The 19,010-nt window shown below is 42.9% G+C and overlaps 2 protein-coding genes across 4 annotated transcripts in view; both read right to left on the reverse strand.

The window, feature by feature from the left end:
* Window positions 1-4,669: 4,669 nt before the first annotated feature.
* On the reverse strand, window positions 4,670-7,333 carry LOC130568892 (cytochrome P450 26A1). The gene is made up of 7 exons (XM_057358096.1): window positions 6,854-7,333; window positions 6,552-6,776; window positions 6,174-6,455; window positions 5,777-5,932; window positions 5,554-5,688; window positions 5,322-5,474; window positions 4,670-5,237 (listed from the first exon to the last, which is right to left on the reverse strand). The coding sequence occupies exons 1-7, from the start codon at window positions 7,040-7,042 to the stop codon at window positions 4,860-4,862; spliced, it is 1,518 nt and encodes a 505-aa protein (XP_057214079.1). The 5' UTR covers window positions 7,043-7,333; the 3' UTR covers window positions 4,670-4,859.
* Window positions 7,334-9,984: 2,651 nt separating this feature from the next.
* exoc6 (exocyst complex component 6) overlaps window positions 9,985-19,010 on the reverse strand; it is a 35,117-nt gene continuing 26,091 nt past the window's right edge. Inside the window, exons 18-23 of one of the 3 annotated variants that reach the window (XM_057358093.1) lie at window positions 18,349-18,528; window positions 17,619-17,648; window positions 14,366-14,507; window positions 13,883-13,956; window positions 11,780-11,892; window positions 9,985-11,388 (exon numbers count right to left, since the gene is read on the reverse strand). In XM_057358093.1, the coding sequence (XP_057214076.1) occupies window positions 11,256-11,388; window positions 11,780-11,892; window positions 13,883-13,956; window positions 14,366-14,507; window positions 17,619-17,648; window positions 18,349-18,528 (672 nt within the window). In that variant the 3' untranslated portion in view covers window positions 9,985-11,255. Of the gene's footprint in view, window positions 11,633-11,779; window positions 11,893-13,882; window positions 13,957-14,365; window positions 14,508-17,618; window positions 17,649-18,348; window positions 18,529-19,010 lie in introns of all 3 variants that reach the window. The other 2 variants (XM_057358095.1, XM_057358094.1) reach the window with 2 other exon arrangements.

Raw genomic sequence — 19,010 nt, forward strand, 5'->3', positions numbered from 1 at the left:
CATCTCACCGAAGAACTAAAAACTAAAAGACGTCCTATGGTTTGTCATGAAGCAATCTCGACAGCTTTTGAAAACATAAGTAAGCTTAAGACATTGGAATAACATGAGACTGCAACCCATGAAGAACGTTTTATTACTGTTATCTTTGGGTGACACACAGTCGAAAAACTGGAGCGGTGATAAAGTTCATGGCTGGAGTGAACTTTTGCACTTTGTGTGGTATGTGTCACATCTACAGGTTATCTCACTTTCATTCTTCAAGTGCATCAGCCTTCACTGAGCTACACATCAACAAAACACAAAGATCTTTATGACTGTTATTAAACCTGAACTCTGCTTCACATCCCACATAAACATCTGTCCTCGCCGACCCAAAACACACATCACAGTCACAAGCCACCCCTTCATTCCATTCCATTTATTCCCTCTCTATATGCTGTTTTTAAAATAAATATATTTATTAACTTTTCATCTTTCATTCAATTCAAAGTTCATTTTTATCAAAGCAGCTGTACAAGAAAACCAAACCCAAGAAAAACAACACGAGTTGAACGCACACAGAAAAACAAGATAAACCTTGAAAGTAATATGTGTACACACATGTATGTACACACACACATATATACTGTAGGGATTGTATACATTGCACAGCTCTCAAAGTATTATTTCAAGTGTTACAGATGAGCTGTAGATATTTGTATCAAATGTGTTTCCTGTTGGGTTTTATGATGGACATGAAAGAAAATTCAAACATGACGTTTCCTGTTTTATTTGAATATCTCTTCTGGAATATGCTTTCATGTGTTTGTTAGTAAACAGATGACATTCAATGTTACAGCAGGAACTGGATCCTGAGGAGTTTGGATGTTGTAGATTTATTGTTGCTGGTGTGAAACTGAAGGCATTGGTGTGTGTGTGTGTGTGTGCGTGTGTGTGTGCGTGTGTGTGTGCGTGTGTGCGCGTGTGTGAACTTGTGTCGTCTTCAGATATCAGCGTCTGAATGTTGTCAGAACGTCTCTGAACCTCTCGCTGTTATTGACTCTTAAATGTCTTCACTTCCCTTGATGTCTGGATGATGGTTTCTGTTTTACTCGTGATGTTACAGAAATACATTTCAACATTTACAAGCTTTACAGTTTTTTTCAACTGCTTACACACAAAATGTTTACTTGTCACACAATTTCTGAAACCTGACACTCAAACACCAGAACCACACACCAAATCGGCAAAACCATACACTAATTCTCGACCTTTGACTCAGTTTTCAGTTTCACAAAACACTTTTTGCAAAACACAACACACAATTCTCTATGTAACACACAAAGATCTTACAGGAAGTATATTGATTTCCTTTTTCAAACACAACCAATCAAAATGCCACACTAATTCTTCAGTGCCTCACATGTGCTTTACTTAACAGCAACCAATCAGGTTTTGAGCAATGGATGCAAACAATGTAGACAGAGTAAGGGGAGTTGGAGGGAGAGCCAGAGGACGAGGCAGAGGTGGAATTAGAGGAGGAGTCGGAAGAAGAGGAGGAAGACGAGGAACAAGAAGTGTGGTCTTGAATGAGATCAGGGCTACAGTCCATTGATCATGTGATAAACCACGGTTTACTGTAACAACAAGAGAGGCTGTACAGAGAGTCCAGCCCAATTTGAGTCGATTTACAATGGCAGGTATCATTCGAACCTTTAGAAATGAGAACAGGTATGTACCAATCTACTGTAATGCACACATGATCTAATGTACACAAACAGAAGGCTATAATACATATACAGTATTTTACAGTAGTACGCTTGCATTCATTTACTACGGTGCACTGCATTGGTCACAGTCTGGTGAGGTGTCACACTGTACAACAGTACAGCCGACTGTAAGAAGACATTCTGACCATATTGTATAAAATAGTATATTATGTTACAGTTTATGGCACACACTCGCACTGTTCCTGAATCTTCTACAGAGTGAAAAGGCGAAGGTTTCATGATGGGCGAGGTCACATGTTCACTGAAGAGCAAGAGACGGCTATCGTGAATTTGGTTTTGGCCAATAACGCTATTAGAATTCGTGAAATATACACAACCATATCCTTAATGATGCCACAATTTTTGCGAACATAAATGCTGTGAGTCCCTCAACAATACATTGTGTGCTCCAGAATTTTTGTTTTCGTACCGTGTACAGTAATACTGTATTCACAACCAGCAAAAACATAAATAAACACAAGAAATAAAAAGTTTGGTTTCAATCTAGCTTTTGTTTTTACAGTGAATTTTAAACATCTCTCTGCCAATTTCTTTCAGTCTTGTACAGAAATGTACAGAGGAGCTCATGAAAGAAGAGCTTTAGGTTTTGAATAACTGTGTTTGTGATTGATCTAATGTTTGTGATGTCTTTAAGTTTAGTCTAAGAAAATGCTGGTGAATGTTGGACAGTTGGGTTAATAATAAACATAATGGCCTGGTTTGACAGAGACAGTTTAGCTTAAGCCAGGACTATGCCTCAGTTGAATGAAGATATTTATGTCGCTTTTATAAAAATGTCTTAGAAGAATACACTACTGGTGTGCATCTCGAGACAAAACAATGGCGCTGACATATTTGAAGATATTTCTGGGCAAGTTATGTTCAGTTAAGACAGGTCACACATTCATTTTAGTCTGGGACTAGCCTTAAACCTGGTCCGTGAAACCGGGCCTGTGTGATGTTGAATTTGATCTGTGTAACAAGTTAGTTAGTTAGGGATGTCTGCAAATCATCTTTTGATGTTTGAAACTCTTTATTGTTTTGTGAATACAGCTCTTCATGATGCCATCTGATGCGTTTCTGTGTGGTTTCATCTCTTTCAATCCCCTTCACTGTAATGTTTGTGAGTAACCTGTGGACGTCCAACCGGTTTAAATGTCCTTTAAAGAGCATGCTGACCCCATCATCATCCTCCACTCTGAACGCTGCTGCTGCTGGATCTATTTATCATCATGACTCTCAATAGATATTTCGGTTCCCGTTCTCAAGATTTGCTTGGATTGTATAACGGCCTTGTGTTACGGTTCAAAGCCAGAAACCTGAGCTACTCGTTTATCATTCTCTGCTGATGTCTCTATTTACACAAACTCTTCTTCTTTACATCAACTGACTGATGCTCGCTGGCGTGTGAAACGCTCGAGGTTGAGCTCATCTTCACTTAACATGACATTGTGACCATTTATCAAAACACAGTAACCATGTGAATCAAACCTGTCATCTTTTGCTTGTGTTTCCGCTTCATCCATCAGCCGACTTCAGATCAGATTAGATTCACAGAGCACATGAGATAGTTGAGGTGTCGTTCCTAGTCACGCCACAGACGTTCTGCAGTAAAGTGAAATCTCTAACTTCAGGTTAAAGCAACAGTGATGCCACAAAAAATAATACGAGCGTCATCTTTAAATGAGGTGAGCATGAAGCGTGATTTCTTCACAGTTGGCCTTTGAATATTTCCAGCTCATTATGATCATCAATTGTAGAAAGCAGACTTGAGAGTGAGGAGCACCGGCTAAATGAATGTCGCTGTGAGGTCGTGCCTCCTTCAGTAAATGACTGAACTCTTCTTGACCCTGAGGAGCCGTGAAAAACCCCCTCTTGATTATCAATAATAGCAATGGGCTGCTAATAGCTAATCCGATTGAGATATCAGACGTGTCAATGCTTCTCATTCAGCCTCATGCTAATGATAAAGAGGTTTCACTTCACTGCTCTCTCTCATTTCCATATCACACATGACATTATAACACATCAATCACACAATCACAGTCAGACTATAGTGTTTTCCCCTTTATTAAAATGAATACAGCAGGACGTCATTTGCTGTGATGTACTATAGTAAATGTTATTGTACACTATAGTATTTGTATCGTACAGATAGTATTTGTAAGGATTGTAATTGTGTGGATTGTTAAAGTGAGGTGTGCTGGCACAAACTTTCATGAGCTTCTCGTCTGGTGGATGAACGGGACACAAGAGAATCACAATATGATTGTATATAACATGAACGCAACGTGTTAAAAGCATTCCGCGCAGGCAAACAGCTTCAGAAAATGTTGACATCTTGTTTAGGTTGAGGTTGAAATAAAAGAGGAGACTCTCAGTTCCACTGATTTACTCAACACATGTTGGCTTTGAAAACAAGGCGCTTTCATTTGCGCGCTATAAATTCTGTCTATACTCGGACAAAACATGCCTCTGTGAATAAAAGGTTTTGTTGTCGCCTCTGATGTCAAACAATGGGCCGGACAGACGTTCTTTACAGGAGGAAAAGTTCAGCTGAGACGTGCGTGTGCAGCCATAGGATGACTGAACATGAAGATGTCAAGCACGCGCGTCTCAGCGCCGAGTCACTCCAGGACAAGCGTGTCTTCCACGTGACCCCTGTGAGGCGGGAGACGCACCAGAAATCAAACCAGAGCGCTCCTGTCGACATGGACTACACCTATTATTGTTGCTTTATTGTCACAGATTGTTTGATTTTAATGCCCTTTCATCTTTTTCTGCATTTACAATGCATTTGTTCACATTTATTATCATATCATTTATTTAACCCCAAACGGATTGGTTTCAATTGAGAAAGAAAAGTCTGATACCAGCAATAAAAGAACGACGACGTCCGTTCAACTTTAAAAGAACTTGTTTTATTAAATAAAGTCCAGACAATAACCAGAGAAAATTAAATAATATAGTACAAAAATGGACATGACGAATATACACGAGAGAAGATCCATAAAAAAGTAGAGTGCCTTTGTTTTTCTTGAATAGACCTATATACACATCTTTCATATAAACAAAAAATAAAATCTCATCTAAAATATCTATAATCTGTCTCTATCTATAAAATGTACAAAGCTCATGTTGATTTCTGGATTCATTTCTATTGTAACAAGTGAATTTGGTGGGCAGATTGTCTACTGGATAAACCGTTGGGCCGGTTTTCATGGTCGGGGGTCCGTTGGACAGAATCCAGTTGCATTGCTGCGTTAACTCGACTAAGAAGATCTTGAGCAACACTTTGGCGAACTCTTTTCCCACACACATCCGTGAGCCGCCTCCGAAGGGAATGTAGTTAAACCTGGAAGCGTCTTCCGTGGCTTTGCTCAGGAATCGCTCGGGTTGGAAGTCATCTTTGTTCGGGAAAACCTCAGCGACGTCGTGTGTGTCACAAATGCTGTAGATGACATTCCAGCCTTTGGGAATCTGGTAACCCTGAACAGAACAGAACAAGGGTTTAGACCCAATGCGTTTAGCCAAAATAAAGCCTCATCGTGAAGGCGTGAAAGGTAAACTTACGTTGAGTTCAAAGCTTTTGAGTGCCACTCGGAATCCTCCGGGTACGGGCGGATTGAGCCGCAGCGTTTCTTTAATCACACATCCGGTGTACTTCAGCTGTTCCAACAGCTCCATGCTCGGAGTCTTTCCAGGAGAATAGACGCCCGTTTCAACCTGCCAATAACAACATCATTCCATCAGAACACACGCATCATATCTAGTATGTGCTTCAGAGACACCGAGAGAGTCATACCTTCTCCTGAAGCTCCTCTCTGACCTTCTGCACCACGTCTGGATTGAGAGCCAAGAACATCACCAGAGAGGTGGCGGTACTGGCGGTGGTCTCATGACCTCCAAACAGAAGCTCAGTGGCAGCCTCCTTCATCGCCTGGAGGAAAAAACACAGAGCATTATACATTTGTGACCGCGGCGGATTTGGAGGCTTCTGACGTGTGCGCTGGGGAGATTTAGCTTACCTGTAAACTGAACGGCTCGTCGCTTCTGCTACTATTCTCGATCAACAGCTGAAGAGCGTCTTTGTACTCCTGCTCATTTTCGTTATCACCATCCTGAATTTTCTTCCTGATGTTCTCCTCAATTTTGGAATGAATGAAATCGCGTGCTTTTAGACCCTGTCGGAAACAAACGCAGAGAGAGAGAAAGAAAGAAAGAAAGAAAGAAAGAAAGAAAGAAAGAAAGAAAGAAAGAAAGAAAGAAAGAAAGAAAGAAAGAAAGAAAGAAAGAAAGAAAGAAAGAAAGAAAGAAAGAAAGAAAGAAAGAAAGAAAGAAAGAAAGAAAGAAAGAAAGAAAGAAATAAGCACGCTGCCGTTTGATGAGGTTTATTTCAGGAGCCAACGCCTGTGTATTACTCACCCTGTACAAACCACTGAAAGGAACGTCGATGGGCAACGAGAACAAGTTCTTGATCATCTCCTCGAAAGCTTCCACTAATTCCCCCTCGTCCGTCTTGATCTGCTCGGGCTGGAAGCCCAGCAGGATTCTCATGGCGATGCGGAACATGAGGCGCTTCATCTCCGGGTAAACCAGCACACATCCGTCTTTCTGCAGCCAGTCGCGCACGGCGCTCTTCACCTCCTGCTGGATCACCGGGATGTAATGCTGCAGGGAATCTCTGGAGAACGCTTTCATGATGGCCTAAACACACCGTGCACACGGTCAGTCGGCGCCTCCGTTTCGTTTCAACGCAAAGAGAGAAGTGGCCAAGCACGCAACAAACTCCAGCACTCTTACCTTTTTCTTGTTTTTGTGCTGCGCGCCGTGAACATTGGACAGCGTGTCAGAGCCCAGGATAGTTCTGACCGAGGCCGGCCACTGAACGGACACCAGTTTGTGTTCGCCCAGTAGAATCTGTCTCACGTTATCGGCTCCCATCACTCGGACGGTAGGGTTTCCGAAGAGGTGCGTTCTGTAGATGCACCCGTACTTCTGCCGTTTCATCCTTAGGAATTTTCGTCTCTGTAAATGCGAGCGCAAGGCGTTAATGGCACGGGTAAAAACAACAGACAAATGCAACAGTCGAAGCGCACGCGTACCTGCAGGATGAGCTGAAGCGTCTCGCCGATGAACGGTAAACCCATGGTGCCCGGCGGCAGCGGGAGACCACAGCTCGGATCCACGCGCCGAACCATCAACATCTCCCACAGTCTGACGGCGGCAAGAAAGAGCAACACCGGGAGCACGATGGTGCAGAGAAAAGTGATCAGGAGAGTGTACAGCCCCATGCCGAAACGCGCAACGATCTAGCTCGAGTTTGGAGAAGAGACGCGTCTTTACGCGCAAACTGAGAGACTCGGCGCTCGCGCGTCCTTATATATCCACGGCGCGCAGGTTGCCTCCCGTTACCTTCCTCAGATAAATTAGTTCACGCAAAGTTCATCTTTAATTGTGGCGTCATCTCGCCCCGCCCACAGGCCAGAAGCCGCTCAAACCCCGAGCCATTTGTTACAGGCACATTTTAATACCACCTCCTGTAGCAGGCGGACAATCCAGAGATTTCACTTTGAAAAGGTGTTAATTCCCCGACACAAAGGGACGCATCCGAGGCGCTTTTGTTGAGAACCTTCCCGTCGTTTACGCGGATTACTCTGGGCTTGTGTGCCATCAGGAACGCCGCGGAGGATTTAATTGAGAACAGCTTAAAAAACTGTGAAGCTTTTACATTTTAAATCCCTTAAATGTGCCTTTTTGTCCCCATCTCGAGGCGCGGGGGCTCCTCAAAACCCTTAACACGCACGTACACTTCTGCTAATAAAGAAATGCATTTCAATGAAATCACATCAGCGTGCTGCTGCTGCTGTTTGTGTTGCGTGTGATCACCATCGCTTGGAATCGAATCTCACAATAGACTTTAACCTGCCGTATAGGCCCACCACACTGCTGTATGTTTTCAGTCAACTGTGCACTAATATCACAAATATGACGGTCGTGTTGTGCCGATGGGTTCAAACCCGGGTCAGCTTAAAGAGTAATGGAGCAGCGCAAGGTTACCGGTACACGACGAGCAAACGCCCACACACAACTGGGTATGACTGCTTTTACGACAGCCATAACGTGCAAGGGAAGGGGAAAAACAAGCTGGTAAGTCGGTCAGAGGGAGAGAGAGACGGAACGGCTCCACGCGTTTGCTCTCTCTTCATTCTTTGATGTGTCTCTGCCCCGCATTTCACCTCTCGTAGTGTGCGCGCGGGGATGGAGACGAGGGCGCACGCATGACTTACCCATGTGCAAGGGTATTTTAGGCATGTGTCTGTGTAAGCAACACATTCACGTGTTAAGCCACTATTGCCATATTTATTCTTCAGCGTGACTCGAGCGTTCAACCTTCAAACTTGGCCTTATTTGTGCATTTTGCGCATCATGAGGCGCCTTTACCTCGCAGCACACTGTGACATTCTTTAACCTGACAAACTGATTAAACCTCAGACCTGAAGTTCAAGTATGGTTCAAACTGCAGTCAATTATCATTTATTTATTCACTTTGATCATCTGCTGCTCACTTCATTACATCACTCTAACAGTCATGACAATTGGGAAGTTTTCAAAACATTTTGCCGCTGCACTTTGTAAATGACATTATTTCATTTGACTTGTCTTTCAATAATTCATACAAACGGTAGCCAAATGCAGTTTTTATCACTTTAAAAACAGCGTTTTATTGATTTTGTGATCATGTCAAACTCCTATAAACATACAGGAAATTAGTATTCTTTCCTATTTGAAACATTTATAAATCACACGTATGCGCGCGCGTGTGTGTGTGCGTGCGCGCGCGCGCCAAGCCTGGTGACCTGCTGGTGACCCCGCGGCTCGGACCCTGACATCTATGTGAACTCGCCAAGTTCACTGTCCATCAAACAGCGCGCGCATCATCTCTCGTGCTGCTGTCTGTCCTTCATCAGAGCATCATTCCACTAATCTCTGCAGTGATGAGTTTTCACAGGATGCGTGTAGTTCGTCACTTATGTCAGTGTAGACATATGCGCACATACATTTATCTGTAGATATAAAGATGAGGCTGTTGAGAAAATCATCTCGTTCTTGAAGTATAACACGTTGTCTTTCCGCAATGAGTCGCTCTTGTCACCTGTGCTCATATGAAGTGATTTGAGATTAGATATGTCAATCATATTTCTCTTCTCGTGTATGGTGACGTCAGGTGTTTGATGGCTTGTTGTTTGGTGACGCGTGGCACAGCTATAGGTAGTGAATGGACCCGCGAACGCAGTTTGAACTGTGAGCACCGCGGGGCGTGTGTGTGTGTGTGTGTGTGTGTGTGTGTGTGCGTGCGCGCGCGTGCGTGCGTGTGGGGGGTTCACTAAAGGGCCACAATAATGAAGACACACTTGAAGTGAAATCACCTCATTTAAAACACTGCTGCAGAACAAAACCATCAGATGTTTACATCTAGACGATTGTTTATGAGTCACTTGTTGATGATGTCACTTCTCAAACGAATATGTCTGTGTTGTAAAAGTGTTGAACACAATGACATGAAGGTAGAGATGGAGAAAGTGAACCACTGAGACTCATGACAGTATCCAAGTTTGATCTTTAACGTTAACTCTCCTTTGAAATGTTATATAGCCTAATCTGATTTTTACATTCTATCATTTTTTATTTCTAGATTTCTATCACCTTGTGGGCTAATACACATAACCACAGAAATCTCACAATGTTTTAAAATGATCATCTGAATGTGATCATATCTTGTGTGGGATAATGTGAAGAGAGACAAACAAACATGCTTGAAAAATAAAAATTGTAAAGAAGTGAAACGTCTAATGTTACATACAAACAAATCTAACATAGTATACATTTCACAAAGTTCAACAATGACATCGATATACCACATATATTATTACTTTGTTTGGTGAATAGTTTTCTTATGATCCATTTATAAAAAACAGATCGACTTATTTTCACATATTAAAAGGGCACAAGTATGAAATATATCCATCGAAGGACAAGGATTTGATTACATGATTAAAGAGTTGTAAAATGTGAAACTATCATTTATGCCTGACTGTTTGCCCCAAATATGGGCATTAAATGCAAACCTTTATAATTCATTGTAGATTAGATCAAGTTACTGAAATTAATTCTTTAATTCTTTCTGAATGAACACATTACTAAACAGTGCAAACAATGGACTCATTTATTAGACTTGTTTTTATTGACAGAAGGAAGGAAATGAAAAAATCAGAGCAGAGTTGAGCATCAATAAATCCTACTGAAGAACTTTTTGGAAACCGTAATAAAACAAAGAAAACATTTCAGCAGCGGAATGCAATGCTGCATAAAGTTACACACGAGGAAAATATGTTGAAGAATATGGAATCAAAAACAACTGATGAAATGTATTTTCATGACACGGTTTAATTAAACGAGTGGGTTTTGTGTGAAACCGGTGAGAGATTTCAATGTCAGGATGACACTTTCATTTTGAATATGAAACCCTTCCACGCCCAAACAGCTTTACAGGTCATTGGTTAATGTCGAATGAAACAGTTGAAATGTTATTAATGTGTGTTTCTATCTGCTTTTGCACTCTTTCAGATGTACATTAACTGCTGATCTGTTCATAGAGTTCTTTTCATATTAGTGTCGTCACAGCCATCAGAGGACTGAACACAGACATCGGACAAAGTGTTGGGTTGTGTTTAGAGAACAGATCAAAGTTCAATCTTTACATTCCATTTTTTACCCTTTTAACAAAATATTGTGCCATATACAATGTACTTTAAATACATAAGCATACAGTTTAAATCATATTCAGTGCAAAATGTCCGTTGAAAGAAAACTAAGTGAAGAATAAAGTTAAGCTTGAATGTGTATCCTGACCAATTATTGCTCATTTAGTTTCTTCCAATGAGATTCTAAAGCATCTGAACCAAAAGCTTTCCTTTTGCCCTGAGAAAAGAAAAATGAAATAGAATTCTCTGGTGCATTTAGTGAAATGTAGCCGTTCTCTTACATGGACGAGTGCCGTTAATGCACCAGTCGAGTTTTAGCAAGGTTTGTCAACTAAAAATGAAAACGGAGTCATTCTCATGCAAATGTCACCCAACGTGAGTCACGTTTGACTCGGGAAGCAGGATTCCATAGCACTGTTAAATATAGATGTAAAAATATTTACAATAAAAACATCATCCATATGATCATCATGACCATCAGCCGTCTCTCTCTCTCGCTCCATCGAGCGTCACATTAGAATCATTGCCCCGTCACAACGTACAAAACATAACTCCTTTAAAAATACATTACAAAACATGACAGCACAACGTCTTGGGTTCTCTTTCTGCCCTGTATGGACATCATTAAGCGAGTGGGGGGTATTCTGGCAGACAGCAGGAGATGCCGTCGTCTCACAGCACTTCTGAGATGTTGGTGGATTTCTCCTGTAGTATGTGTGATGCGGTGCGGTGCGTGAAGACTCTAGGAATGCTGGGACATGCCGTTCACCAGACTCCTCAGCTGCTTCACCACCGTCTCGATGAGCTTCTGTTTGTCGCGGTCGTTCTTTCTGAACTGAGAGAAGATGTTGTTCTTCTTCCCTGTGTCCTTCATCCTGTGAAACACATCATCGCAAGACAACATTCAGGTGAAGTCAGTGTGTGTACGTGATATAAAGACATCAATCAGCATGATCAAAACTAAACGCGTAGTGACGTATGAATGACATCATGAAGATGATACTCAGAAATACTCGGCTCTGTGTCAAACCAACATCCATTCATGTGTGGAAGAAATAAATGACGATACAAGAGAAGACATTCCTGCAGAAACACACGTCTACATACCCTCTGTTGACTCTGCCATTGGTTAGTAAGTAAAACAAGAGGAGAAAGATCATCTATTACAACCTTGACTGCATCTTCACAAGAAACAAACACTGGACACTCGTCAACATACAGTAACTTTAACGTGAAAGCATTCCGCATGAGAAGGAGAATACTCACTTTTCTAAAAGAGCGAGAGCCGTGGAGGGATTCACCCGCAGGTATTTGGAGGTGGGCTGCCCGTAGTCAGCCAGATATGTGGACCAATCCCAAACCATGAACAGATCCAGAAGCTTGAAGACAAGAAAGAGAAACACCCGAGAGCGGTAGAGATCATCACTAACATCTACACAAGTGTTTCACAGCTCTTTATATCAATTACACACAAAGACATTCACCACTGAACACTAATAACGCTACACTGAGTGTGTGTGTTCATGTTTTTCTATCCCGGTGGGGACCTAAACCTGAATGCACACCAACACATGGGGACTCGTGTCACAGAACAATCTTTCTTTTTAATCGAAAAATGCAAAAAGTTTTCTACGATCTTTAGGGTTAGGGGATAGAATACACAGTTTGTACGGTATAAAAAACATTACACCTATGGACTGTCCCCACTGAGATAGTAAACCAGACGTGTGTGTGTGTGAGGGGGTCAGGGGCTGATGTCGGGGCAGGGGGTTATATGTAGGGCACTTGTTGGGGAGCAGTGAGTAAGCACTTTAAATCCCCGTGTGACCTGTAGATAACCTTTAATCCTCACATCACATCAACATTCGGGACACATTGAACTTCACTGAATCAATATCAATGAATCATGATGATGGTGACCCCCGTGAGTCGTGTGTGTGTTTAACTGACGGATGTTTACCGCTCCTGCTGTGATGTCACACACAACAACACTGTGCTTGTAAATGTGTGCAGACGTCATCATGAAACCAATTAAAACATGTTTGTGGCTCTAGTGCTGTGGTCCTCAAACTGGGGGGCCCAAGATGGATCCAGGGGGGCCACAGATTTTGTGGCATTTTATGAAATACAGAAAATTTTCATAGATTTTAAGCAATCAAACATCAGAAAAACAAGACCACCAACCAAAATAATTGATGTTTCAGCATTGTGTAACTGAATAACTTACACGCCCTCTCGTCATGTCAAACCTGTATGAGTTTCTTTCTTCCGCAGAACACAAAAGAAGATATTTTGAAGAATGTTGGTAACAGAACAGCACAGCCCCCCATTCACTTTTACTGTAACCAATGCAAGCAAATGGCGGCGCTGTTAACAACATTCTTCAAAATATTCCTCAAAAAAAACATTTTGTGTTCATACAGGTTTGAAATGACAAGAGGGCGTGTAAATGATGACAGAATTTCCATTTTGAAGGTGAACTGTCCCTTTAAGATTACAAGTCCTTATTTGGGGCGGCACCGAGCGATGCACGCTACACAAAGGGGACCTCACAATGAAGAAGTTTAAGAACCACTGCTCTAGAGACGCACTGCACGATGGGAAGGTTTGCTTATCTGTGAGTGTGTCTGAGCTTCAGAACTCTTCGAGGACCAGGGCAACATCACGTCAACAGATGACACGCGCAAAGACCCACGAGCAGAAGTATGTGTGTGTGTGTGATTCACAGCAAGGACTAAAACTGAAATTACGCAGCGGTCGTAAGAGCTGCATGAAGCGCTCGACTCCAGTCGTCTCTAAATGAGTCTGGAGTCAACTGTCAGTGTAACACCCTCAATCTCTATACGACACAGCTCGACATGACCTCACACTTGCACCTCAGGCACAGATTAAGGCCTGATTCACATCGGGCCAAACTCCAAACAACACAACAACACAACAACACACACCTGAAGTAAAGACTGCTCACATCAGCTCCATATACACAGACAAACACACACACCTGTGAGAGGTCTCGTCTGCACAGACACACACACCTGTGAGAGGTCTCATTTGCGCAGACACACACACACACACACACACACACACACACCTGTGAGAGGTCTTGTCTGCGCAGACACACATACCTGTGAGAGGTGTGGTCTGCGCAGACACACATACCTGTGAGAGGTCTCGCTGCGCAGACACACACACACACAGCTGTGAGAGGTCTTGTCTGCGCAGACACACACAGCTGTGAGAGGTCTCGCTGCGCAGACACACACACACCTGTGAGAGGTCTTGTCTGCGCAGACACACACAGCTGTGAGAGGTCTGGTCTGCGCAGACACACATACCTGTCTGAGGTCTGGTCTGCGCAGACACACATACCTGTCTGAGGTCGATGAAGGCCAGCTGCAGCGTGTCTCCCTGGAATCCTGGCACAGGCTCAGAACTGGCAAACACTGAGTACAGAAACAGAATACACAAGTGTGTTCAGACATGTTCGCTGGGATTCCTTTCTGCTTTTATTACGGAAAACACAAGACATGCTGGAGATTGTGTTGTAGTTGTCTGTAACATCAACACAACCGCACACACACAGTCAAACAACTATTACACACTATTACAACGACACAATTACTGGTCTTACTGTCATTATAAAGACAGAAATCATTCATGACAAAACTGAAGATGTTTGATAGAAGATCTACACAGCTGTCAGGCTCCAAACATAACCTCTCCAAACGTCTTGATGTGCACAGACCGAAGGTCATGTGTCATGTGATGTCAGAAGCAGATTTGTGAGTGAATAACACAGGTGCCGTCGTGTTTCACGTCAAGGTGGAGTGTAAATGTTTGTGTGTTACTCACATTCACACTGTATGACGTCCAGATTAAACTGCTGAACGGCTCCCATGGTGACCTGCTTGAGTTCAGAATCCAACAGCATCTGCATCAGTGATGTGGCCAGATGTTTACAGGCCGACATACAGGCCGTCTGCGCAACCTTACCCTGCACACACACACACACACACACACATAAATCTGTGTAGAGGGGTTATATTCAGTATGCATGTCTTATATTTGATTCTTCACAGCTATGATCACTATCCATAAACATCTTTTGTGAACGCATTCATTTCAACTGGATGATGTGATGCAATGACACAGCTATAAAAGTGCAGCTCTGCATTCACTGACCAATGACCAGAGAGAAACATCAAACACACGCCTCCTTTCATCAGCTCACGTGTTGATCACAAGCTTCATCTGGTTTCTCTAGTAATCATCAAGTATCATATATGACTAGATCTAGTGCAAGTGATGACACAGCATGAGGATGACAAGAGTCCCTTCATCCCTAAAACCCAACATCATTTCAGCTCACACACACACACACACACACACACACACACACACACACACACACACACACACCAGCAGGAGGGGTTCATGCAAGCGGACGCAGATGATGATAAGAGATGAAGATCAAACTGAGGTCAGTAATAACACACACATCACAAATGAACTCATGCAAACAACATAAACATGCTGAAAAACACAACAACAAAACAAACACACACACACGTCTGCTCATCTGCACTGTTGTTGTCACACATTATAAAGCAAATGAATTATTCAGACACTATTACTGTGTGTTTTCATCACACGTGTGCGTAAACACAAACTCTTCTGGAATCATGAGGATAAGATTTCACTGCGTGTAATGTGTGTGTGTGTGTGTGTGTGTGTGTCTGTCAGCATTTACACTGTCATCCTCCTCTGAGCTGCTGATGCTGTCAGAATGTGTTTCTATGGCAACACTCATGATGTCATCCATCTGTATCTTATATCAGTTGATATTTTAACATCACATTAGAAACACTATTTCTCCATGTGTCAGGTAGAACATCTGACAGAGTTTTTTTATGTACTAGCAATGAAAAGCTATGATACGTGTGAAAAAACGTGTTTATCGTGAATAAATGTAAAGGTCTGAGGTTAAAAAATACTAAATTGCATCACTTCTTAAGATCACCACACAACGAGTTAACCGTCATCATACTGGATTATTGATCATGTCATCATGTTTTCTGATGATGAAAAAAGCCCAGCAGCCCTTTTATCAAATGTGCAGTCATTCATAACAATGCTCATCTCTTCTGAACACCAGTAAGACCAGTGTAAGAAAACAGTGTGAGACCAGTAGTAAGACCAGTGTGAGACCAGTGTGAGAACAGTGGGAGACCAGTGTGAAAACAGTGGTAAACCAGTGTGAGACCAGTGTAAAACCAGGTTAAAATCAGTGTCAGACCAGTGTAAGACCAGTGTGAGACCAGTTTAAGACCGGTGTAAGACCAGTGTAAGACCGGTGTAAGACCAGTTTAAAACCAGTGTCAGACCAGTGTAAGACCAGTGTGAGACCAGTGTAAGACCGCTGTAAGACCAGTTTAAGACCTGTGTAAGACCAGTTTAAAACCAGTGTAAGAAAACAGTGTGAGACCAGTGTAAAAAAACAGTGTGAGACTAGTGTAAAACCAGTGTGAGACCAGTGTGAGACCAGTAACATCAGTGTAAGACCGGTGTAAGACCAGTTTAAAACCAGTGTCAGACCAGTCTAAGACCAGTGTGAGACCAGTGTAAGACCAGTGTAAGACCAGTGTGAGACCAGTGTCAGACCAGTGTGAGACCAGTAACATCAGTGTAAGACCGGTGTAAGACCAGTTTAAGACCAGTGGTGTAAGACCGGTGTGAGACCAGTTTAAGACCAGTGTAAGACCGGTGTAAGACCAGTTTAAGACCAGTGTAAGACCGGTGTAAGACCAGTTTAAGACCAGTGTAAGACCGGTGTAAGACCAGTTTAAGACCAGTGTAAGACCGGTGTAAGACCAGTTTAAGACCAGTGTAAGACCGGTGTAAGACCAGTTTAAGACCAGTGTAAGACCGGTGTAAGACCAGTTTAAGACCAGTGTAAGACCGGTGTAAGACCAGTTTAAGACCAGTGTAAGACCGGTGTAAGACCAGTTTAAGACCAGTGTAAGACCGGTGTAAGACCAGTTTAAGACCAGTGTAAGACCGGTGTAAGACCAGTTTAAGACCAGTGTAAGACCGGTGTAAGACCAGTTTAAGACCAGTGTAAGACCGGTGTAAGACCAGTTTAAGACCAGTGTAAGACCGGTGTAAGACCAGTTTAAGACCAGTGTAAGACCGGTGTAAGACCAGTTTAAGACCAGTGTAAGACCGGTGTAAGACCAGTTTAAGACCAGTGTAAGACCGGTGTAAGACCAGTTTAAGACCAGTGTAAGACCGGTGTAAGACCAGTTTAAGACCAGTGTAAGACCGGTGTAAGACCAGTTTAAGACCAGTGTAAGACCGGTGTAAGACCAGTTTAAGACCAGTGTAAGACCGGTGTAAGACCAGTTTAAGACCAGTGTAAGACCGGTGTAAGACCAGTTTAAGACCAGTGTAAGACCGGTGTAAGACCAGTTTAAGACCAGTGTAAGACCGGTGTAAGACCAGTTTAAGACCAGTGTAAGACCGGTGTAAGACCAGTTTAAGACCAGTGTAAGACCGGTGTAAGACCAGTTTAAGACCAGTGTAAGACCGGTGTAAGACCAGTTTAAGACCAGTGTAAGACCGGTGTAAGACCAGTTTAAGACCAGTGTAAGACCGGTGTAAGACCAGTTTAAGACCAGTGTAAGACCGGTGTAAGACCAGTTTAAAACCAGTGTAAGACCAGTGTAAGAAAACAGTGTGAGACCAGTGTAAAAAAACAGTGTGAGACCAGTGTAAGACCAGTGTAAAACCAGAGTAAGACCAGTGTAAAACCAGTGTGAGACCGGTGTAAGACCAGTAACATCAGTGTAAGACCAGTGTGAGACCAGTGTAAAACCAGTATGAGACCAGTGTGAGACCAGTGTAAAGCTCACGCGGATGTGATTATTTCACTTGATCTGCACTATATCTGTACATGTATTCTGTCCCTGAGAAACACTGATCACGTGTGTCAATGAAGGTCAGGTCATATGATCAGGACAACATGCCAACACGTCACATCAACATGCACTCTATTGTCTGTCATGTCTTACTCTCGTCCTGGAGGCTGTGAAGAGGGTCTACTTACCGACATTGACGCGTGATCATTGCTGTTATTCTGAGCGGAACCCAAGAAACAAAACAACACGAAGAGGGAAAGAAAGTCAAGCCATAAGAAATGGAGAGAGAAAGAAATCAAGCATGCCTGGCAGAAAGAAAACCGTTCGCTCCCACTCAAACCGAAAGAGGAAGTTAAAGAAGCACAGTACACTGTGAGCGAGCGAGAGAGAGAGAGAGAGAGAGAGAGAGAGAGAGAGAGAAGCAGGCCAGCCGTATGTCACAGAAGAGAGCTGCACTCATGTGTCTGTGTCACTCACACACATCACACAACCGCGCGTGAGACCATATCTGACATTCAAGTGTTACACGCTTCCTGTCGCAATCATTTCCATTTCACGCCCGTGTTCAGCACTTGAGATCAATTAATGCCTCAATATTCATTCACAACCTTTCTTTTGATTGTGATTGTGTGGCTCAAAAGTAGTTTAAACTGAATTGAATACAATTACTACACAATCAAATGGTCATATACATGTAAGTGAAACTGTGACAGTATAAGCAAACTCAGAGCAGAGGTTCACTGCGGGCCGGCACGTGTGTCGCATGAAACCGTCTAGGAGTACTTTATTTCATACAACGCACTGGAAATGTACTACTAAAAGTAGATTTTTAAGAGCGTTTCAATAAAACGGTGTATTTCTGCCCTTTAACCTCTTGCTGTTCCTGTCAGAGACATGATGAGAGTGCGTGGAACTCACCGGAAGATGTGTGAAGACCTGAAAGGTGCTGCGCAGGAAGTTAATGAGGTCCATGAGATATCCGCTGGCCCGCCCGTCTGACTCCAGCATACACCACTCATAATCGGCTAACTGAATGAACTCATCGATCTTCTGATTGAGTTTCGTGTAGATCTCCCCCTCGGCCGCGTGCCTCGCATCCTGACAACAACACAACACTTTCGTCTGATCATGTGAAAAGCGTCATGTACAAAAAACACACAATCTTTATATTCTTAAAAGGGTGCTTCAACAGCGTTTCATGCACTCGGACTTCGTTAAACAAAATGTTAAACGTGCTGCCTCCTCATGTTTGAAACGCTCCAACATGAAATTTCCCTTACGCAACAACTTTCCTTAGTCCCTTATTGGACAATTCTCCTGGAAAAGCACGCCCACGCGTCATCCAGGGTGCAAAGGAGCCCATCCATCAATGCGCTTCACAGAAGTTCTGGAACGTTTGGGTGATGGATGTTATAGAAACGCTGGACATGACGCTGGTTTGAAGCGGATACATGGAGCGGTCAGTCAAACTGACTCAACTGTAATGAGTCAATAATGGAAACAACACACTTAGAGTGGATCAACAGTTATGAAGGGACGATGATGTGCTGTAGTCCCAAACCCCACCCATCCAACCCCCC

Source organism: Triplophysa rosa, linkage group LG18, assembly GCF_024868665.1.
Source record: "Triplophysa rosa linkage group LG18, Trosa_1v2, whole genome shotgun sequence".
Lineage (NCBI taxonomy): Eukaryota > Metazoa > Chordata > Actinopteri > Cypriniformes > Nemacheilidae > Triplophysa > Triplophysa rosa.